This window comes from Moschus berezovskii, chromosome 10, assembly GCF_049115385.1.
Source record: "Moschus berezovskii isolate FMDL1 chromosome 10, NW_MosBer_1.0, whole genome shotgun sequence".
Lineage (NCBI taxonomy): Eukaryota > Metazoa > Chordata > Mammalia > Artiodactyla > Moschidae > Moschus > Moschus berezovskii.
In genome coordinates, this window is record NC_142469.1 from 38,959,740 (window position 1) to 38,984,507 (window position 24,768).

Here is a 24,768-nt window from a genome sequence, read left to right on the forward strand (position 1 = left end):
ATGGCACTACTGATGGTACTGATTACTCGTTTTTGCTGCTTCTCAGCCTTGCCAGACCCCTGATGACTTTGTGGCTGCCACTTCTCCAGGACACATCATGATTGGAGGTTTGTTTGCCATTCATGAAAAAATGCTGTCCTCAGAAGAATACCCAGAAGGCCAGAAATCCAGAAGTGTGCCAGGTGAGTAAAGCCTCAGAGTACACATTTAGATTTCAAACTTGTACTGTGAGACTAGGGCATGTAAATGTTTACTTGTATTAACATCTAAATCATTTTAAATACAATTTAAACTTATAATCTTTAAAGTTGCATATAGTTACATCTTGCTATTCTCTTCCTTAAAAGAAAAATATATTAGTACTACATGTATAATCAGCCTCCAAGTACAGAAGCTATGAATGCTTACCATTAATGTATTTGGATTTTGCCTAAAAAGAATAACCCCAGAAGATACACGAGAAAGCCAATGAGAAGACACAGTATTAGCCTGTCCACTACATGCACATTTATATTTCTATCACTCACATTATAGCACATTTATATTTTTATCACCCACAAATGCAGGTTGTTCCAAACATGAATCTTAATTCTTCAAAATAGACTGCACTTAAAATTTTTCTCTACGCTTATGTTTTTGTCAGCACTGTATTTATTTCATTCTTGAAATAATCTAATTCTTTCATAATAAATTAAGACCCTACTTCAACTCAGAGTGTTCATTTGTGAACCTTTTACATTGTGAAAGCTGGACTATGGAACAGACATTTGTCATGGTGTATTATAGAAAAGTTAAGCTGAATGGAGGATATTGAAGATAGCTTTCTTTAAGGAGCGCAGACTTTTTGAATTCTAATTTCAGTTTGGGGACAAAGTGATTTTGTAGATTTAGGCACATCATATAAACTCTTTGAGTTCCAGCTTATAATTTTTCTCTTCTATAAAACAAGGGCCTGGATAACTTTTAAAGGCAGGCGGCATCAGCTTCTGCTGCTCTGGCAGTGTGATTCCAGTGCTTCCTGCTAACTCTCAAACCTTGATTTTTTTATCTTGATATTTTTGGATGCAAATTTAATCTCATCTTTTCATTGCCATTTTTTTTTTAAAAAGCTTTTTATTTTGTATCGGGGTATAGCCCGTTAACAATGTTGTGATAGTTTCAGGTGAACAGCAAAGGGACTCAGTCATACATATACATGTATGCATTCTCTCCCAAACTCCTGTCCCATCCAGGCTGCCAAGTAACACTGAACAGAGTTCCATGTGCTATACAGTAGGTCCTTGTTGTTCATCCATTTAAAATATAGCAGTGTGTACACGTCCATCTCAAACTTCCTAACCATTCCTTCCTCCATCCTTCCCCCAGCAATTATCCATTTTTTAAAAATCAAAAGTATTTAGCATGTCCTATATGAATGCTTTCAGGTAAAATGTGTTCCCATGTCACTTTAATATTCCTTCCTATCATTCTCCCCAGAAATTGGACATTTTGATCTACTGTCATCTTAATCATTGATTATCAGGTATACCAGTGAACACTGCAAAAAACATTAATGAAGATTTTTCAGAGCACTAAGTTGGCACCAGAGAATGACTGTAGATTTAAGGCCACAATCATAGGCCAACTAATAAGGATGGAAAATGTTTAAAAAAAAGTTTGTCTTGGCTAAAACAATTTATTCCAAAAAAAGGTCACTGAACATCCTTTGGTCTTATTGTCACTCCTTGAGAGAAATGGTATTCACTCAACACTGAACAACTCTTGTTAAATGCCTACATTCAGTTCAGTTAAGTCGCTCAGTAATGTCTGACTCTTTCTGACCCCATGAATCACAGCACGCCAGGCCTCCCTGTCCATCACCAACTCCTGGAGTTCACTCAAACTCATGTCCATCGAGTCAGTGATGCCATCCAGCCATCTCATTCTCTGTCGTCCCCTTCTCCTCCTGCCCCCAATCCCTCCCAGCATCAGAGTCTTTTCCAGTGAGTCAACCCGTTGCATGAGGTGGCCAAAGTATTGGAGCTTCAACTTTAGCATCAGTCCTTCCAATGAACACCCAGGATTGATCTCCTTTAGAATGGACTGGTTGGATCTCCTTGCAGTACAAGGGACTCTCAAGAGTCTTCTCCAGCACCACAGTTCAAAAGCATCAATTCTTCGGCGATCAGCTTTCTTCACAGTCCAGCTCTCACATTCATACATGACCACTGGAAAAACCATAGCCTTGACTAGACGGACCTTTGCTGGCAACGTAATGTCTCTGCTTTTTAATATGCTATCTAGGTTGGTCATAACGTTCCTTCCAAGGAGTAAGCGTCTTTTAATTTCATGGCAGCAATCAGCATCCACAGTGATTTTGGAGCCCCCAAAATAAAGTCTGATACTGCTTCCACTGTTTCCCCATCTATTTCCCATGAAGTGATGGGACCAGATGACATGATCTTAGTTTTCTGAATGTTGAGCTTTAAGCCAACTTTTTCACTCTCCTCTTTCACTTTCATCAAGAGGCTTTTTAGTTCCTCTTCACTTTCTGCCATAAGGGTAGTGTCATCTGCATATCTGAGGTTATTGATATTTCTCCTGGCAATCTTGATTCCAGCTTGTGCTTCTTCCAGCCCAGCGTTCCTCATGATGTACTCTGCATATAAGTTACCTCGGCCCTATTCTAGGCATGGGTGAGACTAAGGTGAACAAAAGAGATTCAGACTCCCATGGAGCTAACATGTAGGGGACTCTGAAAATATTATGCGTTTTATTTGCCAGACAACTCATTACTTTAACCTCTCTCTTTCTCGTATCTTTCTTTAAGTTAAAAACTTAAAGCTCATTGCCAAACTTCACATTTAGATAGCTGCAGTGACAAACAGCGTTATCCAAATATAATTTATGTTAACTAAATGAATTAAAATAAACTTGAAAATATCAAAACCCTGAAAAAAATCCCCTTTTATTAATTCAAAAAATATTTCTTGAATTTTTACTATATATTAGGCACTGTTTATAACCTTTTATATATAGTGGTGGGTGAAGTAAACGTAACAGTATGTCAGTAATCAAATAATTCAGTGCTCTGGAATAATTACAAGTCCCGAAGTCAACTGGAAAAATCCCACTAAATGAGGAAATACCCATGCCTCGTAACTAAAATATTGCACATTGTCTAGGAGAAAGCTACTGGGCTTTTACCCAGAGCCTGTTTTGTAAGTAATTCTTAAGACTCTTATTCATCTGTTTTCCAACCACAATAGCTTAGCATCACAAAGCTAAAAAATGGGGAAGTGAGTCTATAAGAGCAGATTCTTGAACAGCAATAAAATGCTGACATCTAACTACAAAAAGGAACAGATATCAGATACATTTTCATACTGTAGAATACTAAATTGAGTACTCAAAATCATCCTGAATAATCAAGAAAAGGTTAACTCCTGTTACACAGACTCCATTCAAGAAGCTGTGGGTTCCCATATACATTAAAAAAATTTTTTTTGGCTGTACCATGCAGCATTGGAAACACTGGACTACCAGGGTAGTCCCACTAAATACTCTTGAGAAAGGTTTCCATCAAAACCTTTTTTAAAATAAAGTTTAGATTCTCTTAGAGGTAAACTTCATGGATTCAGGAATTGTCCATCATAAGGCAGAAATTAGGATAAAATTGGATATTATCATGTCTGAAGAAGAGCTATGTTCTAATTTCAAAAACACTTGTTTCTCAATAGCTTTGAAATATCAACTTTTCTTCAAACTCTTGCCATGATACACAGCATTGAGATGATCAATAATTCAACACTATTGTCTGGAGTCAAACTAGGGTACGAAATCTATGACACATGTACAGACATCACAGTGGCAACGGCAGCTGCTCTGAGATGTGTTTCTAAGTTCAACAGCTCCAGAGAAATCGTGGAGTTTAAGTGCAACTATTCCAACTACATGCCAAGGGTTAAGGCTGTCATTGGTGCTGGCTATTCAGAAATAACCATGGCTGTCTCCTGGATGTTGAGTTTACAGCTCATGCCACAGGTGGGTTTTGTTCTACCACCATTGGGTGGGTGTGATCATATTCTTCATCCTGAACCGATCAGGGTAATCTATGAAACTAGTTGGGGAGATTCCTCTACTTTAACTTTTCTTTCTCTTCAGAAAAAAATAAAGGATGTGCCCTAATATGGATAGTATAGTGATCAAAGCACTAAGGAGTAGTCACCCCTCAATCTGTCAGGTCTAGTTTCTGACAGTTTTTAGCATGATTTAGATAAGACACATGCCTCTAAACAACTCAACTGCCTTGTTTCTAAAGTTCCATCAGTTAGATGCCATGAAGAAAACTGAAAAGGAAGTGAGAGGTAAAGGGGCCCAGAAGTCAAGGATACTCTCAAGGAAACGATGATTAGCCTGAAACTTGAATGAGAAGAGACAGCCAAGAGAAGATGGGGGAGGAGCGGAAAGTATCTAGGCTGAGAAAACATTAAGTGCAAAGATAAATGTCCAAAGGAAAACAAAAGATCAACGGGGCTAGATAGGCCTGAGCAGAGAGGTACAGAGTAAGAGATGCATTCACAGAGGTGTGTAGGGGCGGGCCATGTAGCATCCTGTAAGCTATGGTGTGCTTGGTATTTCATTCTGAGTATTGTGGAAGGGCTTTGAGCAGAGACTGTGGAATTACTGAGCTTCTGATAACGTAAGCCCTTACCAGGAAGTAAGCAACATGGTCTCTGAAAGACCAAAGCACGTGTTTGAGAGCCCTGCACTAAGTTCCTGTGCATTACTCAAACAAGTACCCCTGACTTTAATTTTGAACTAACTAACCTTCATATGCGGAGAAGGCAATGGCAAGCCACTCCAGTACTCTTGCCGAGAAAATCCCATGGATGGAGGAGCCTGGTTGGCTGTAGTCTGTGGGGTCGCTACGGGTCGGACACGACTGAGTGACTTCATTTTCACTTTTCACTTTCACACTTTGGAGAAGGAAATGGCAACCCACTCCAGTGTTCTTGCCTGGAGAATCCCAGGGATGGGGGAGCCTGGTGGGCTTCCGTCTATGGGGTCGCACAGAGTCGGACACGACTGAAGTGACTTAGCAGCAACCTTCATATGACATCACTCTATAACTCAGTAGATCACTGCTTTCTAAGCCCAAGGAAGAAGCCATAAGTTAGACAATGCTTATGGTCAGATTATCAAGAAGTAACCATCTGATAGAAGTGAACAGATAAAAATATATATGAATAATATAATAAACATGTGTAAGAATTCAAATTATATAACTTTCTGGAGCCAGACTAAATAAGTGTGTATATCCTTGTAAGACTCTGAGAGTTCCATCGTATTGTAGCCTAGTAACGTCGATAATGAAAAGTTTAAATTAAAAAAATAAAAAAGAACTATTCCCCCAAATATCTCACAGATAAGGCTTTGGCCGAAAATTTCTAGACTATGCATAAAACTAGTTAGGTGACAAGTAAGAAAAGTAGAATATTTTTAACAATGAATGTTTAATGTAAAAATGTAAATTCCATGATAGCACAATAGAAGAGAGGACTCTCCATGGTAACACAGATTTTACAGAAGCCCAGGTAGCAGAGTGAAGGTGAGCATAGCAATGTCTCCTGAGGCAATTAAGATTTAATGAATGAATGTACACTGTGTGCCAATTAAATCGTTTACATTTTCTCCTTCAGTCTTCACAAGAATCCTGTCATTTCACAGGGAAAGAAATGTTAACTAACTTTGTCAAATTTATTGCAGTCAGGATTCTAACAGTTTGTTTGACTTTAAAGTGTATTATCTTTCCTTGCATACCAGTAGCTGCTATAAATAGTAAAAAAGAAAAGAAAAAAAAATTCACTGAGCAAGTGGCATGGTGCAATGGCAGCTGTGGAAGGTAATCACTTTCCCTAGAATAAAATCAACAAAGCTGTAATTTAGGCAAAACTTTGCACACAGTAGGGAGATTTTCCAAAATGCTACTGCTCATTTGAGTGGATTAGGAGTCAGAAAACTATATAGCCTGCGGATCACATGTGGCTCTCAAGGTCTTGAGTTCTCAAGCTAAGAACGATTTTTACATATTTTTTTGAAAGGTTGTTACAAAAAAATACAAACATAATATATGACAGAGACCATATGTGATCAACAAAGCTTAAAATATTTTATATTTGGTCCTTTACAGAAAAAAATTTGCTGACCCCTGAACAGATGATTCTTTGTCTGGATGATTTATCTAGAATAAAAGTCATCAAGGTTGCCATTTATACAAATTTTGAACAAATAAGGAGTCCCAAAAGTTATGGTGCTTATTTGACTGGTTGCATTTTCCCATATTTATTTCTAAGTATTTAAATAATATCCACTGGTAGCTCTGACCTGAGATATAAGATAGATATAAATAAATATAGGCATGTAGAAAGAGTTATGGAGAAGGCAATGGCAACCCACTCCAGTACTCTTGCCTGGAAAATCCCATGGGCGGAGGAGCCTGGTAGGCTGCAGTCCATGGGGTCGCTAAGAGTTGGACACGACTGAGCGACTTCACTTTTCACTTTTCCCTTTCATGCATTGGAGAAGGAAATGGCAACCCACTCCAGTGTTCTTGCCTGGAGAATCCGAGACGGGGAAGCCTGGAGGGCTGCTGTCTATGGGGTCACACAGAGTCGGACACAACTGAAGCGACTTAGCAGCAGCAGCAGAAAGAGTTATAATATAGAGCCTGAACCTTTGCTTATACTATACACAGACAAAACAAGTGAGATGCAATGACTCAACAATCATCAGGTCCTAACTATCATGATTTAAGCTAAATCATGAAGGGGAAGGATAGAAAGGATCAAAGAATTTAGAAAACTTTATGGAAACTCACAGAAATCAAAGAGAAGAACATCTATTATGAAAAGCCACGTGCAGCTCATCAACACCATAACTAAAATATTCTGTCCATTTCCAGGTGAGTTATGAATCTACTGCAGAAACCCTAAGTGACAAAATTCATTTTCCTTCATTTTTATGGAAAGTGCCCAGTGACTTCTACTAAACTAAAGCAATGGCCCACCTGAATTAGAAATCTGGACTGAATTGGATTGGCATCCTAACCACAGATGATGACTAAGGAATCTCAACACTTTTGCAGTTCAAACGGCAGCAAATTATGTGTGCATAGCCTTCAGAGAAGCTCTCCCAGCCTTCCTCTCAGATAATATCATTGAAGTCAGGATCAATCAGACATTTGAGAGAATCACAGCAGAAGCCGAGGTTAATGTCATTGTGGTATTTCTGAGTCAATTCCATGTTTTCAATCTCTTAAGTAAAGCCATTGAAAGGAATATAAATAAGACCTGGATTGCTAGCTAAGGCTGGTCAACATCCACCAAGATTGCTACCATTCCTGATGTTAAAAGGATTGGCAAAGTTGTGGGGTTTACCTTTAGAAGAGGGAATGTGTCCTCTTTCCATTCCTTTCTTCAAAATCTGTACATGTTTCCCAGTGATAATAGCAAACCCTTAAATGAATATGCTATGCTCTTATCTGCTTGTGCACACGCTAAAGACAGTGATCTGAGTCGATGAATCTCCAACTATTCTCAGGGCACTTTGGCCACTAAGGACACAAAAAGGAACTTCTTCCTGAGAACTGACTTCCTGTGGGATTACACTGAACTGGGACTTGTTCATAGTATTCAGCTATCAGTACTGGCCCTTAGTTATGCCATTCTGGATCTGTGACAAGCTTGAGACTATCAGAACCCCACCGCCTTTCAACCATGGGAGGCAGTAACTCACACATACAAGAAAATTCCCCTACCATCATTTCTTTCTTTCCTTTAATTTGCAATATTGCTATAAACTGCTCTAAATTTTATTCCTTTTATAAGTAGATACTGTCAGTGTTGAATAACCTTCATTTCTATTATTCTTTGTTCTTAAGCATAACAGAGTTATTTTACCTTCACCTTCTATTCTTTTCCGCCAAAGGTGTATTCTCTTATTTTCCAAGAAGATTCTGCTGATAGTGTTATTTTCCTTTAGCTTGTGGATTTATATCTGATCTTGCAGTTTTTCAAAATTTCATACGAATTATCTCTTTTGATGCTCTTAACAACACAAGACCAGGCATGTTTAATGATCCCTTTTATTATTGCTAAATATTGTGGGTAAGGAAACTAAAGCAAAATTACTAGTCTCTAGTCTGTGTCTTCTGACTCCATACCCTTTGGGTGATTACAGCCCAACGCCTTCAGTTAAGACTCTTTCTTAGGGCAGTCTTCCTAGGACTCCAGTCTTCTTCAAAAGAATGTTATTAGGTCAATCATAACAAGTCCTGTGTTATCTCAGGTTTAAATGAACCACTAATTATATAAAAGAAGCCTTTTTCTTTCTTCTCTTCGATTAGTTTGTAGAAACTCTAATTAGAGTGGCCTTATTTAGTGAAGATTATACATTGTGTCTTTAAAATGTCCATAAACAAGGCATTTAAAAGCAAACTGCTGCTTTATATGATAAATTTAACTCATCAAAAACAAATTTCTCAGCATTCAAACTTGTCTGTCTTAAGGAAGAATCATGTTCCAAAAATTTAGTTCTTTTAAATTTGTTAGGGGAGAAACGTAAAAGGGAATAAGATCCAGTTTTTTCTGATCACATAAGTGATCAGAACAGGGCTGAATCAGCCCATGGCTGTTTCTACTTGTGTCATTTTTACTTTAAACACCCACAACCACAAGCTCCAAGGTTTGAGGTGATCAGCTTACATTTGGGTGAATCATGTGATGGTCAGAGGGTGTTTTAAGTTGCTCATACTACAATTAGTTTTCACTTTGTAAATGCAAGGAAAAAAAAACTAATGAAGAGGTAAGACTAGAGATTAGGGGTTTTTATTTTTAATTAAAAGTCTCTTTAAAATATACATCACTATACACACACACATGCACATTTATATGTCTAGTTATTTTAAGGTAGCTATTTGAAAGCATACTGTTTGTAGTGAAAAACTTTAATGATGGATTGGGTTTTTTTTTAAAAAAAAACCTATACGTTAAGTGGACCAACATCATAAAACCTACCAGATGAAATTTTAAGAATGAGAGGTGAGAGCTAGAAATGGAGAGAAAACAGACAATCAGAGACAGATGGGATAAAGGGGAGGAGCTATAAAGAGACTCATAAGAAAAAAGAAATACAAATAGCAATAGTTACTTATCCTCTGGGAAAGTATTTTAAATCAGGAATAAGTCTCAAACATTCTGAGGAAAGATCTTGAGAAAGTATAATCGAAGCAACTCTTCTAAAATGTTTTATTTAAACACTGGGAGCCTGGGGTCATTCTTTATTCATCCCCTGGGACATGGTAATCCAGAAACAGACAGAAACAGCCTGGAAATGAGGAGTGGAGGAGTGTCTTGCTCCTTTGATCACCATGAGCCATGTCCCTGCCAGATCCAATAGGACAAATACAATAATGCAAACGATTGTCTTTTTAGGAAGAAATTTCCATATAGATATTAAATTGAAAAGATCAGCAATATTAAGTGTCACTAATCAAGGATATATTCCTCAAAATTATTTTGTCCCCTGGAAAAATTCACTAATACTTAAATAATACTGAGTGATTTTAGATTCAAATAACTTCAAAGGAGTTAGTTTTTCTACAGTATTCGAGGATAATCTTTACTTTGGCTCCACATTTGGTGATATCTGTGAGCAGTATTCAGGGAAAGTGCAATCATATTTGTTTTACTGCAACAGATTTTTTTTTACATTCCTCAGATGTGTGTGAGGACTATTACCTCCTTGTCCCGAATAGTGATTATGGTTTCCTTGTTCGTTTTCCTTTATTCTGGATCAGGTACAAGATAGTGAGTGATGTATGTGGGACAAGAGAATGTATAAGAGTCAAACTACTATTCACACAATTATTTGCCAAATATTTATTGGATGTCTCAGTATTCCTGCCATGGTGTTGAATTTTGAAAATAATATGGGCAATGAGAAATTCTCTCTCTGAAGGAGTCCTGTGTCTAGAGGAGTAAACAGTCAAAGAATTAAGGAGCTGATTACAGTGCAGAATAATGCATTACAATGTTTCATATAAGTACAACATGGCAGAGAATATTCTCCAGAGATCATGACATCCCTGGTGAATATGATAGATGAGTGGGTGCTAGGCAGGACAGAAACACTCCAGCAAAGTCACAGAGAGAGAAAGCGTGGCATCTTCAGGGATCAGAAAGTAGCACCACAGAATTGGAGTCTTTTGTGGAAATTACAGAGTGGAGGGTTAGTGAAGCATCCATGATTAGGGCTTGACAATCAGAGCATCTCAAACTCTGCTCGAGTGTTAATTACCTGGTAATCTTATTATCATGTTGATGCTAATTCAGTAGTTCCAGTGAGGGGACCTGAAAGTCTGCACTTCTAACAACCTCAGGTGATTCTGATTATTGCTGGTACAAAGACCATCCTTTCAATGCAAAGTCTGCAAGCTATGTTTAAAGGTTTGAACTTGAGAGAGCAAAGGGGAGCTATTAGAGCTATTTTTAGACAGAAGAGTGATGTGACCTACCATTGTAGAAATGGTATTTCTACTGCAATGTGCATTGATTAGATGAACACAAGACTAGACAGAGAAAGTTTGTTAATCCAGGCATACAATAAGTATGCCTTATACTTCAGGTATAAGTACTACAGGTACTAAGAATGTGACAATGAGGATGGAGCGACACACATTTCAGAAAAAGATGGAGAGTCTTTGGAGATAGATTGGATGTAAAGAATGACAGAGAAAAGCAAAGATGCTGCAAATGATTCTAAATTTTGGCAACTGGTGCCATTTATTGAGTTGAAAATGCAGAGAAAAGTGAAGGTCTGGTAGAGAGAAGAAATATTAAGCATTCCATTTTGGACACGGTGAATTTGAAGAACTTATAAGACATTCAAGTGTAATGGTCTGGAAGTCAGAGGAGACATTGGGACTAGAAGGGAAAGATTGTGAAGTGATGAAGACAATAATAACTAATAATTTTTAAGGCTTACTAAATTAAGCATTGGGGCTTCCCTCACAGCTCAGTTGGTAAAGAATCTGCTTGCAATTCAGGAGACCCCAGTTCAATTCCTGGGTCGGGAAGATCCGCTGGAGAAGGGATAGGCTACCCACTCCGGTATTCTTGGGCTTCCCTTGTGGCGCAGCTGGTAAAGAATCCGCCTGCAATGTGGGAGACCTGGGTTCGATCCCTGGGTTGGGAAGATCCCCTGGAGAAGGGAACGGCTACCCACTCCAGTATTCTGGCCTGGAGAATTCCATGGACTATACAGTCCATGGAGTCGTAAAGAGTCGGGCACAACTGAGCGACTTTCACTTCACTTCACAAACTAAGCATTAACATACCTCATCTCTAATCTTTAAATATTATGGTAGATCCACAGATTCATGTTCACTACACTTCATCCTAAAGAACTGGCAAGAGGAGGTGTTACTGGTGACTGAGACTTGCAGCAGTTTAGGGATGGGGGGGACCTCAGTTGTAAGGATCTGGGGCCCATCAGGATCTGCTGCCACAGAGTCAGCAGAAAAACTCTCCCAGTGTTAGTCATGTGCTTTTGCTACACCATGGAAAACTTTACAAAAGTAAAAGACTGGGTACCAGACAGAGATGCAAGGGTGCTTCCTCTGCAAGTCTCTGCTTGACTCACATAGATATCTGTTTTCACGAGCACAGCTCACTTACAGAGTTGCAGTGGACAGCAGAGCGGCTGAGGACATGGAAAACAGCATCAACCACGGCAGCTTAATGGGAGTGGCCTCCTGACCTTGTGTTCTCAAAAATAGGTCATCACCATCCTGAGGTGAATTATATAATCATGGGAATGCAAATCCTACTCTCTAAATATTTTGGGGTCAACTTATCATGAGGGTCAGAGTCTTGATGAAAAACAAAAAAATAATGGATGGAAGAAGTCTTTAACAGCTTAATAATTGTAGTATTAGTGTTCAGAATTTAATCCAGAGCAAACATTCAAAAGAATATTTAACAAGTAATGAATGCACTGTTTTGTTTCCATCCTCTTTCCTGTAAGAACAAATGTGGAATTGTGCCATTTTATTTACATCATACAATGTTATCATTATATATGGAACATATATGTGTCAGAAATTTACCCTGTAAAACCTAATTAAATACAGGATAGAAGCTGGTGGAAATTATAGTTCAAACAAGAGAATGGAAGAGGATTTGCTCCCTAAAGTACTAAGATACTAGGGCTTACATGTGTATATTGCTTAAGGAAGGAACGGAAGAAAAATCAATACACAGGTAGAGTTGGGAACACTGAAAGCTGAGATTATTTTTACCTATTTTTGTTCCCTCCATATTTTCTTCCAGGCAATGGCTGCAATAAGATTTTTTGGTTAATTCCACCGTTAGATCTGATATTCTGCTTCTTTAAAGTAATACTAATTAAATTTGAATTAATTAAAAGAACTAGAAGTCTGCGAAGATATATAATAAAATCAATACACATGCTTAAAGATTTTGCTAAAGTTATATTTGGTCATTGACCTGACTATTGTAACTAATATATTCACTTAAAATACGACTTGATTTTCTTTTTTTTATTTAAAAAAATTTTTTTTTATTGGAGGCTAATTATTTTACAATATTATATTGGTTGGTTTTGCCATACATTGACATGAATCTGCCCCGGGTGTACATGAGTTCCCCCTTCCGAACCCCCCTCCCACTTCCCTCCTCCCCTTATCCTTATCCCCGACTTGATTTTCTTACATTGTATTTGCCAAAGAGGGAAAAAACTGAAGGAAGGAAACATTCATAAAAGATTAACTGAGAAAAAACAGAGGAAGAATAACTCTATTCAAGTAGAATAACTTCTGCCTTGTTCCATAGATTCTGTACCCAACAAAAAACCACAGAAGCATCACAGGTACAGATGTGATGGTATTTGCTTAGCCATGATTATAATGGTGGAGCCGGAACTCAAATGTTCTCCTTCTTCTCAGTCTAGTATTCTCTCCTGCACCACAAGTTCAAAATGGCTGCCTCATTTGTCAGTAAAACATTTTCTGTTCTAGCTGTACTGCATACAAGTTCTCACTGTGCAAACTAAGTAATAAGAAGAGTAATTTTTCGCTATATTTCTTTCTTCTCAGGTTAAAAAAATCATCTTCTGAACTAAATTGGAAATAGAATTTAGAGGTCTCTTTATCATACCCTGGGGCTTCCCCAGTGATTCAGTGGTAAAGAATTCACCTGCAATGCAGGAGACATGGATTTGATTCCTGGGTTGGGAAGATCATCTGGAGGAGGAAATGGCAACCCACTCCAGTATTCTTGCCTGGGAAATTCCATGGACAGAGGAGCTTGGCGGGCTACAGTCCATAGGGCTGCAAGAGAGTAAGACACAACTTAGCAGCTAAACAACAATTACTATACCGTCTGTTACTGAAACAGACTTAAAAACCATTGGTGATATAAGATTCCCCACCTCCCACCAAATGAGTATGGACTCAGAGGGAGGTCACTAGCAGTGACTCTGTGCTCAGTTGTGTACGAAACTTCTGTGACCCCATGGACTGTAACCTGCCTGATTCCTCTGTCCATGGGATTTCTCAGACAAGAATGGAGCCGGTTGCCATTTCCTTCTTCAAGGGATCTTCCTGACCCAGGGACTGAATGAACCCAAGTCTCCTGCTTTGCAGGTGGATTCTTTACCACGAAGACATCTGGGAAGCCCAGAAGTTACATTAGGTCCACCAGTTAAACTTCTCAGATGGGGATGCACCCAAGAACAGGGTGCGTTTGTTACTAAACTTCTCTGGGTTTGCAGCTCTGTCGCCTCAACCTTCATTTTGGGGCTGGTGAGCATGACAACTCCTGGCTTGGATCACTGGCTGAGACTTGGGTCAAAGACCCAGGCTGAGTGTGACTCTAGAAGGAAAGGATGAATTTTCCTGCTTCCAAATGGCACCTTGATTATGGCTTTGAAGAAAAAAACATAGTGAGGAGAATTTAAACTAATATATCATTAGGTGCAACAGAAAGACCCCATAATGAAAGTCAAGATGTGTATCTTCAGAGAAGGTCTTTCACTCCTTGGCTGGGGTCCTCCTCTGAGAAAAGAGGAAGATGATCCCTGCTAAGTGTGCTTCACTGATTGTTATGGAGTAAAAGGGCATCACAGATTGGAGTATTAGAAAGTAGCATATGAATGTCAGGTGACTTCATCACTTGATAGACTCAAAGCATTTTCATTTATTTGCACATCATCCCTGTAAGCTAATTCTAGGTACTTAAAAGTATTAAGCTAATCTTTATTAACCCTTAATCTGTTCCTGATGCTAGGCTAAAGTGTTCATATATATGTGTGTCTGTGTTCAGTTGCTCAGTCGTGTCCAACTCTTTTGCGACCCTATGGACTGTAGCCTGCCAGGCTTCTCTGTCCATGGGATTTTCCAGGCAAGAATACTGGAGTGGGTTGCCATCTCCTTCTCCAGGGGATCTTCCCGACCCAGGGATCGAACCCGCATCTCTTACATCTCCTGCACTGGCAGGCAGACTTCTTATGCTGCAGCCACCTAGGAATAATTACATTTAATTCTTACAACAATCCTATTACGTATTGTAGGTTACATTTATCTCAACTGAGGACTAGAAAGAAGTTGTAAATGTCAAGATCACACCACTAATGAAATTTGGAACCAGAATTAGAGTGGCATCTGATCTAGAGGACCCATTCTGAAATGCAAAGTGGAATATACAAAGGTGCTCAGATTTCAGTTCTGTAAGTAAGAGAATCTACCTCCATAAACATTAACTTGCTTTCTCAAATTCACAGAGCAAGACATCAGAAATTCTCAACAATTCTCAAATTGTTGCTTAGTAGTTAAGAACTACTAGTTCTCAAGTAATTCTCACACTCCTTGATCCAGAATATCCTTTTTTCTAATTTTTAAGTGATATTCCTTACAAGGCAGTGTTATAATTGGGATAATGGATACACTTAAAATATTTCCATCAGTCTTTATTTCTGTTTTTATTTTTCATAGTTTCTTGCTGTACTGAAAAATGTCACATTCATGGAGGGCTGCTGCTGTTGCTAAGTCGCTCCAGTCATGTCTGACTCTGCAACTCCACAGACGGAAGCCCACCAGTCTCCCCTGTCCCTGGGATTCTCCAGGCAAGAACACTGGAGTGTGTTGCCATTTCCTTCTCCAATGTTTCCAGTGGTCCTATATGGATGTGAGAGTTGGACTATAGAGAAAGCTGAGCGCCAAAGAATTGATGCATTTGAACTGTGGTGTTGGAGAAGACTCTTGACAGTTCCTTGGACTGCAAGGAGATCCAACCAGTCCATTCTAGAGGAGATCAGCCCTGGGTGTTCATTGGAAGGACTCATGTTGAAGCTGAAACTCCAATACTTTGGCCACCTGATGCAAAGAGCTGACTCATTGGAAGAGACCCTGATGCTGGGAAAGATTGAGGGCAGGAGGAGAAGGGGACGACAGAGGATGAGATGGTTGGATGGCATCATCGACTCAATGGACATGGGTTCGGGTGGACTCTTGGAGTTGGTGATGGACAGGGAGGCCTGGCGTGCTGCGGTTCATGGGGTCACAAAGAGTCGGACATGACTGAGCAACCGAACTGAACTGAACTGAATGCATGAAAGTGAAAAGTGAAAGTGAAGTCACTCAGTTGTGTCCTACTCTTAGCGACCCAATGGACTGCAGCCTACCAGACTCCTCCATCCATGGGATTTTCCAGGCAAGAGTATTGGAGTGGATTGCCATTGCCTTCTCTGATTCATGGATAGAGGAAGTTCATTTCATTTTGATGCCCATGGAGCTATGAATACTGGATACAATGTTGTGCTCTGGAGGGAGATCAATGGCCACATGACTATCACAAGATGGCACAATATGACCTGAAGAATGATGTCTTCATTGTCACAAATCAAGAAACAAAAAATGAGCACAGGAATCTTAAGGTCATTTTGTATTGGCTGCTTTGTAGCATTCAAATCAATTGATACTTCAGCTGCAAAAGTCCTTGTCCCCACCAGACCCTTCAGTGGCCCTGCTGCCTGTTCAGTGGTCCCAACATCCCTCCTTATATTCCATGGTCAACTTGTATATTACTGCCTTGTATGCACCCTCAGTTTCCTTGCCCATCTATCTATTCATCATTCATTGGAGCAAAGTATAATCCTGATTATATTAAACTTTGTCTACCCAATACAGCTGATCCTGGCAAAAACAAACAAACAAACAAACAAAAAACCCCACCTACTCTGCTAACTGTTCTCACTTAAAATTCATGACCTCTAACTTCCATTAGGTTCTAAATGCTGTTGGGAAATCAGACTATTATCCTAGCCCATTCAGTTGTCTACCATCCTAGATGGTTATTTATACTTTCTTTTCTGTCCTTCTACTCCAGCACACCCTTCCCATCTTCACTTTCAGTGGACCCTGTTTCCTATTTGACTAACAAAACTGAGACAATCAAAAGGGATTGACTGCCTCCACCACATCTGTGCTGCGCCATTGCTTTCCATCTGGCACTATGCATGGACTGTCCATGCTCTGAGCCAAGGTCAGCTCCTCTAAATCCCAGCGCCTTTTACTTGCTCAAAGATGTTTCTCTGGCAATTCTCTACTCTCTTCTGCATCCTCAAGTATTTTCTCTTCTATGTTATGGTGATACAAATAAGTTGTGCTTCCTTCCATCTTAAGAAAAAAATCCAAAGAACTCTACTGATCCCATCTTCCTCCTTCGTATACTGCCCTTTCCTATTTTCCTTTATGGCAAAACTCCTTGAAAAAGTTGAATTCACTGGCCTCAATTTCTCTCCTCCCATAATTCTTTTGAATTCTTTTCAGTCCATCAAAATTTTTTCTCTCTGGTTAATAAAAACAAACATCATCTTACTTCGCTTACTGACTAATTATTCTCCCCTCCATGAAACACTTTCTTTATTTGCTTCCATGGCAGCACACTCCCTGGGTTTTCTTCTTCTGTTTCTGGCCACAACTTCTCAGTCTCCTTTGCCCTTTCCTTACTATTCCTGCTCCCTCTGAATATTGGTGGACCCAGAACTCAGAACTGCTCCTTTTTAAATTTTTTTTTTTTTTATTTTGGCTACACCCTGTGGCATGTGGGATCTTAGTTCCCAGATCAGGGCCCAAACCTGTGCCCTATAAACTGAAAGTGCAGAGTCTTAACCACTGGACCACCAGAGAAGTTTCCTACTCTTCTTTTCTGTCTGCACTTTTCCTTAGTGATCTCATCCACGCACTGAAACAATGTCATTATATAGAAGGCAGGTGACTCCCACATTTTTATCTTCTGAATTTCAGCTCAAGTAAATATACAACTATCTATCTGACATCTCTACCTGGGTGTCTAATAGTTTTTCATCTTAACTGAAAAGACTGACCTCCAAAACCTACCTCCATCCCAATAAATGGTAACTCATTTCTCCTAGCTGCTTATGAAACAATCCTACTGGGATCCTTGTCACTTCTCTATCTGTCACACTTCACAGCCATTCTAGGCTACACTTTCAAAATCCACAGTCTACACTTTTGTCCTCTACTCCATTGCTACCACCACCCTGATCCAAGCTCCAGTCACCCACACCCAGACTCATTTTCTTATTGCTATCTTTTATGTGGGGAGAGAGAAAGAAACTGTATAGCTGGGAAGAAACGTTTCACTTTTATCCCCGTAATGATGTTCAGCTTTATCTCATAGTTCAATCCTTTTGTGTCTTCTGAGCATCCTTTAGGAGTGTGGATACTCTGGACTAAGTTTTCCCTGGGGAATCCACAGGGCAGATATCCTGCCTGCTGAAAACCCAGATCAGACATAGCTGTAGTGAAGACAAGAAAGCCAGCATCTGTGAACGCAGAGCTACTAACCTTGGCTACTTTTCTCTCTCACTCAGATCATTTTCATGTCCCAAAGAAAAGACTAGTTAGCTAAGGGCTTCATTTTCCAGGCGAGGAATAGCTGTTAAGACACTCTAGAGAAAGTCTCATTTACTTGTTCAGCTTTGACTTCCCAAGGGTAAGACTGAGACAAAAAAAAAAAATTATCTCACAAGATGTGCCATGAGAAAGGGATTAGGAATGGAAAAGAAAAAACAAAACAGCTGAAATGCAAAGAGTTACTAGCTATATTGAAAAGAGATGGTTCCATAAAAGTAGAATAGTATATGTGACTCACATCATGACATGCAGAATTAAATCTGAAATTCTCAAGATGAATTAAATATTAAATTTTATTTATATATCAAGGGTTATCTTTTTAACTAATACTTTAATGGTTTTAAATTATAATTTTTCCATTATTTTGTTTTTCAAGATTAGACCGGGCATGCTCTTTGGACGCCATGATTAATAACCTTCATCTAAAGTATATAAAAGTCCAGTGATTCTTATATAGTTGAACTCTTTATCTAGCACAGGATTGAAAATTTCCAAAACATCATTTCCTCCATTAGTTCCACCACTACACATTTTTATGTCTGCTAGTGCTCTTGCCTGGAAACTCCCATGGATGGAGGAGCCTGGTGGGCTGCAGTCCATGGGGTCGCTAAGGGTCGGACACGACTGACCGACTTCACTTTTCACTTTTCACTTTCATGCATTGGAGAAGGAAATGGCAACCCACTCCAGTGTTCTTGCCTGGAGAATCCCAGGGACGGGGGAGCCTGGTGGGCTGCCGTCTATGGGGTTGCACAGAGTCGGACACGACTGAAGCGACTTAGCAGCAGCAGCAGCAGCAGTGAATTTTTGAAAGAGTTAATTTCCTTATTTGCTTACAAAAGTTATTAATGTGACAAAATCTGTATTCTTCCTGAGCAGTTTCACTATCTGAAGTACTTTCTATTTTTTAAAGTTGTTGAAATTCCTCCAGATGACAAAATAATTCTTTTACACTATGAAGAAAAACAGACCAAAATACTATTTTGTAAATAAATCTTTAAATTAAATCAGAGATATTACAGTTAGGATAAATCTTTTTAAAAACTTATTTGGAATTTCTTTTCACTTTGCAGAAAATTCAATCTAAATTCTCCAAGGAATGCAGCCCTGGGCAAATGAAGAAAACCACAAAAAGTCAACATACTTGCTGCTATGAATGTGTGACCTGTCCTGAAAATCACTATAGTAATCAGACAGGTAATTAATTACACTCCCTACAACATGCATAGTGATACACCTGAACCATTTCTCTTTAAGCTGATTTTTTAACATGAATTTTATTTGGTTTATTTTTTTCACGTCAAAAAATAAATAGTGTCTTATGTTTCTGAAGCAGATGAACACTCAATACCTAACAGATGTAAAAGTAGCTTCACTTCCAAGGGAAGATGTTGTTCCTCTACTAGACTTCTTCTGCTAGCAACTCTTAAAATAATGCAAGTTCTCTGCCAATTTTTGTCTATGTATCCCACACACATGTGTCTGATTTGTAACTAAGGCACAATAACTATAGATAAATAAATGCTGAATTAACTAAACTGAGCATGATGAAAACCCAGAGGTGTACATACCCTAGAGATCTCGTTATTCCTACCAAGAGGCACTAGTTCAATCAGCCAAGATTACAGGACCCATAAAGGATAGAGAAATGGCTTGAAGTAGGTCTGGTACCAAAGCTCTTATTCTTGACAGTCCCTGAGCTGCCATCTATCATAGCAAGTTCATAGAGGCTAGCATCTATCTTGAGTATATTAATTTTCTAAAGACTCATAGCCCAGATGAATTTTTCTCTTTTTCTTTTTTTCTCTTCCACTCTTCCTGTTCCCTCACTGTCACCCTTTCTTTTCACCTTCCTGGGTCATGTGGTGTTTTATTTTAATAAGTAACCAATGTGACAATTATCTATATCCATTTTCCAGTCAGAACTCTCACTGAGGAGTCTCATTTGTAGCACTGTGGACAATCACCTGGTTTAAATATTTGCAATGTAACCAAATCTGCTGTGTCTTTTAGATACGGATCATTGCCTTTTATGCAACAACGAAACTCACTGGGCCCCTGTAGGGAGCACAATGTGCTTTGAAAAGGAAATGGAGTACCTTGACTCAATGACTCCTTGGCTATCTTGCTCCTGGCCCTCTCTCTGCTGGGAATCCTGTTTGTTCTGGCTATATGGCATAATATTTACAAGAAACCTGAACACACCCATTGTGAAATCATCCGGGGAATTGATGGTCTGCTACGTAATCCTCTTCTGTCATTTCCTCAACTTTGCCGGCACAGGCTTTTTCATTAGAGAACCACAAAGCTTCACGTGTAAAACCAGGCAGACACTATTTGGCATGAGCTTTACTCTCTGCATCTCCTATATTCTGATGAAGTCCCTGAAAATTCTGCTGGCCTTCAGCTTTGATCCCAAGCTGCAGAACTTCCTGAAGTGCTTCTATAAACCCATCCCCATGATTTTCACTCACACAGGCATCCAGGTTGTTATTTGCACCCTCCAGCTCATCTTTGCAGCCCCTGCTGTGGGAGAGAATGTCTCCTTGCCCAGAGTCAGTATCTTTGAATGTGCGGAGGGGTCCATTCTTGCATTTGGCTCCATGCTGGGTTATACTGCCATCCTGGCCTTCATGTGCTTCATTTGTGCCTTCAAAGGCAGGAAATTACCTGAGAATTACAATGAGGCCAAATTCATAACATTTGGCATGCTCATTTACTTCATAGCTTGGATCACCTTCATCCCCTTCTACCACATTTGGCAAATATTTGCTGGTTGTGGAGATCATCGTTATTTTAATATCTAACTACGGGATCCTATGTTGCATGTTCTTCCCCAAATGCTATGTTATACTTTTTAAGCAAGAGACTAACACAAAATCTGTCTTTCTCAAGATGATTTACAGTTACTGTTCCCACAGCACAGGCAGCCTTGTCATGAGCCACACCAACGTCACAATAACCAACCCCAGCTCTGCTGGTGGGTCTGCAGTCCAGCAGAAAAGCAGTGATCTTCAGGTACAAGGCTTTGCACACATATGCAGAGAAAATGCTATGTGCAGATCTAAAGCTTTGCCTCGAAAAATAATCTCAAGTATATGAATGTGTCCTTAAAACATGGTACATTTCAGAACGAAATGTTTTCTAGGGTCTTCGCATTTAAGATGTGCATTTACTTCCTGAACAAATGTACACCATGTTTCTTCACTGCTACTACCTACACCAAATTTCCCCCTGTTCAACCACCTGTGTAACAAAGAAAATAGAGCCCTCAGCCTGAAACTCCATTCATTCCTTAACCACCCCCATCAGCCTCCATCTTTATCTCCTTCCTTTTAGGCACAGAGTCAAAGGTATCTTTTCTAACAAAATCAACCGGTAATGCATCATCCTTATTCCATTCTCTATAACCTCTTCTCAAACCTCTTTGTAGGGTTCTCCTCCTCTCTTGAGCATCTTTACCTTCTAGCCTTGTCTGCTGAACAGGCAGTTGATCAATTAAGGTCAATTAAACAAGAAGTTGAGCACTTACCATGTTCAGGTGATATGCTAAATACAAAGGTACAAAAAGGATTGAGGCATCATTTCTGACTTTAAAGAGCTCAAAATCCTGGGGAAAACAGTCACAAAAATCATTGTTCAGTCACTCAGTTGTATCTGACTCTTTGTGACCCCATGGACTGCATCATGCCAGGCTTCCCTGTCCTTCACCATCTCCTGGAGCTTCCTCAAACTCATGTTCATTGAGTCGGTGATGCCATCCAACCATCTTGTCCTCTGTCGACCCCTTCTCTTCCTGCCTTCAATCTTTCCCAGCATCAGGGTCTTTTCTAATGAATAGGCTCTTTGGATCAGGAGGCCAAAGTATTAGACCTTCAGCTTCAGCATGTCTTCCAATGAATAATCAGAGTTCAGTTCCTTTAAGACTGACTGGTTTAAACTCCTTGCATCCAAGGGACTCAAGAGTCTTTTTGAAAGCATCAATCAATTCAGAGCAGTTGTGATCGATGGTTGTATTGTGAGTAGGGCATTATAATCACATAGTGAAGTAGCACTTTGCCACCGGGGGAATAATGGGAGGGTTTTAAAGAAGGTTAAATAAAGAATGTGATATTTAGGTGAAGTCCTGAGAAATGAATAAGAGTCATGGCTAATCAAAGAAAGTACAGAAAGCTGTTCCAGATAAAGGGAGAAAACAGCAGCAGAAAATGTATCAAGAGTACGAACCCAGGGAAGGACAGTCATTTTGTATGACTAGAGAGAAGTCTTCAGCCATATGTAAAGATGAAATTATAAATGAATGTCACAGACCAGAGTTCTTTTATGAAAACCTTAGGTCTTTATCTTGTGGGTAGAAGGTGACCATCAAAGAAAGATAAAAGGTTCAAAGTCCTGTTCTAGCGATTTGAATGTACTTCATGCCACTGAATAGTGTACTTAAAATTGTCAAAACAGTAAATTTATGTTGGTGGCTTAGTCACTAAGTTGTGTGTGACTCTTTGTGACCCCATGGACTGTAGCCTGACAGGTTCCTCTGTCCTTGGAATTCTCCAGGAAAAATTACTTGAGTGGGTTGCCATTTCCTTCTCCAGGGGAGCTTCCCAACCCAGGACTTGAACCTGGCTCTCCTGGATTGCAGGCAGATTCCTTACTGATTGAGCCTCCAGGGAAGCTCAAATTTATGTTATATATATTTTATCACAATAGAAAAAAAGTATGCAAAAAGAGTCAGATCACTCTGACACAAGGTGATGGATGGAGTCTAGTTAACAGAGGATTAAGATCTATGCCAGGGACCAGAAAGAAGGATGTGGTGTGTGTGTGTGTGTGTGTATTCAAGCTACACAGGAGGTAGGAATTTATTTTGGAGCAGTTGTTGAAGGTTAAGGTAATAGGCTTCTAGCTTGGTTCATTGAAGGGTGGCATAGAATACAGGAGAAAGACTAGTTTAAAGTAAATGAAGAATATTGGACTTGCCTGCAGTCTAATACTGGAGGTGCCTGGAGTCATCTCAAGATGTAACAGGCATTTACATGGATATAAGACTCTGAGCTCAGGGAATAGGTCAGGCTGGTGATAAGGATTTGGATACATGTTCACATCATTTCCATCCTTATGAAATAGATAAATGTACAAAATAATATATCCCTCCTTTTCCTAAATGAATGCTTGAGGGAATAGTGTCATAAATGACTTGTGACCCATTAACTCCGAGACCACTAAAATATGGCTTCTAGTTGCACCACTCTGCAAAAAAGATCTCAGAAAAATGAGGCTTTTTAATCTATCAAATTCAACAGTCATCTCCTTTGAATCTTAATGGCATTTGTGGTATAATTCCTCCTACTTGAAATTCTTTCTTCATTACCACCATAGATTTTTTAAAGCTTTCAATTATTCCTCAATCTAATAATGCAAAGGCTCTTTTGGTTCTACTCTGACATCCCTGACCATTCAGATTTGGTCTCCATTGCTGATATGTCTTCCTCCTTTTGACTCTAAATGTGGTTATTCCCCAGAGTTCCTCCCTCAGTATGAATCTCGCTTCTTTCAGCACCCTCTCTCACTACAATATTATCCCATCTTCATGTCTTAACTTTGATGCAGATAACTCGCCAAACTCTCTGGTCCAGGTCATTCTCTAATCAAACTACCTGTTTGTCACTCTAACACTTCAAAGTCAGTATGCCTAAAATTTATTCCATTATTTCCTTCTCCTAACTCCTCCTCCTTCTGTTTTCCATTTCCAGCTGTACTACCACTGGACTAGGTGGAACCCTGGAATTCATCCTAGCCACCTTTAACTTCACTATTTCCTTCATTCTTCTCCATTTTTAATTCATCATCTATATTTTCTTAAGTCTTTATTGAATTTGTTACAATATCATTTCTGTTTTATGTTTTGGTTTTTGGCTGTGAAGCAGGTGGGAATATTATTTCCACGACCAGGGAATGAACCCACACACCCTGCATTGGAAGTAAGTAAGTAAGTGTTAACTGCTCAGTTGTGCCCGACTCATTGCCCGCCCACGGACTGTGACCCACCAGGCTGCTCTGTCCATGGAATTCACAGGCGAGAATACAGGAGTGGGTTGCCATTCCCTTCTCCAGGGGAATCTTCCTGGCTCAGGGATCGAACCCAGGTCTCCTGCATTGTAGGCAGATTCTTTACTGTCGGAGCCACCAGAAGGCAAAGTCTTAACTACTGGACAGCACAGACAGGGAAGTTCCTGTCTTTTATTTTCTAATTCCTGCATTTTCTCAAAATCTTGCCAAGATCTGTACCCCTGTCTTTAGTTCCTTAACCTAGGCCTTCATCACTTCTTACATCGATTATTGTAATAGGCTTCAAATGGACTCTGGTCTCTCAATGTTTTATTCTAAACATAGAGAAGGACTCACTAAACCTTCCAGTCATTTCTGATACACATATTTCTATATTAAAATCCTCTTTGCTTTACTCATTTGTTTTTAAACCTGCAGTTAGTCAAAACTCCTTGTCCAGATGCTCAAATTCCACAAGTCCAGCTCCAGCATGTAGATAACGCCTAGTGCCTCACCCCTGGGAAATGGCCAACTGCTGGAGATTGTGTGTTCCCACACCTCAGAGCCCACCTCTTCCCCCTGCCTTAATGTCCTCTCCAGACCCTGCTGTCCTCCTCACAGGTCCATCAGACACAATTCAACCATCTCCTCTTCTACCAAGGCTTTCTTTCTGCTTCTGTCAAAGCACATATTACATTTTACTGCATTCATCTGTTTTTATTCTA

General features: G+C 39.5%; 1 protein-coding gene and 1 long non-coding RNA gene across 2 annotated transcripts in view; one reads left to right on the top strand and one right to left on the bottom strand.

Annotated features, from left to right (window-relative positions):
* Positions 1–21,100, top strand: GPRC6A (G protein-coupled receptor class C group 6 member A). Its single transcript, XM_088840589.1, is given in 14 exon segments — positions 1–26; positions 28–146; positions 149–182; positions 3,720–4,023; positions 6,944–7,106; positions 7,109–7,248; positions 15,053–15,092; positions 15,822–15,908; positions 15,911–15,993; positions 19,072–19,195; positions 20,012–20,101; positions 20,104–20,171; positions 20,173–20,750; positions 20,752–21,100. Coding segments are annotated over 14 exon segments (2,205 nt in total).
* LOC129560849 (uncharacterized) overlaps positions 12,761–24,768 on the bottom strand; it is a 26,327-nt gene continuing 14,319 nt past the window's right edge. The window contains exon 4 of the long non-coding RNA XR_008686866.2: positions 12,761–13,390. This is a non-coding gene — a long non-coding RNA (uncharacterized LOC129560849). The remainder of the gene's footprint in view (positions 13,391–24,768) is intronic.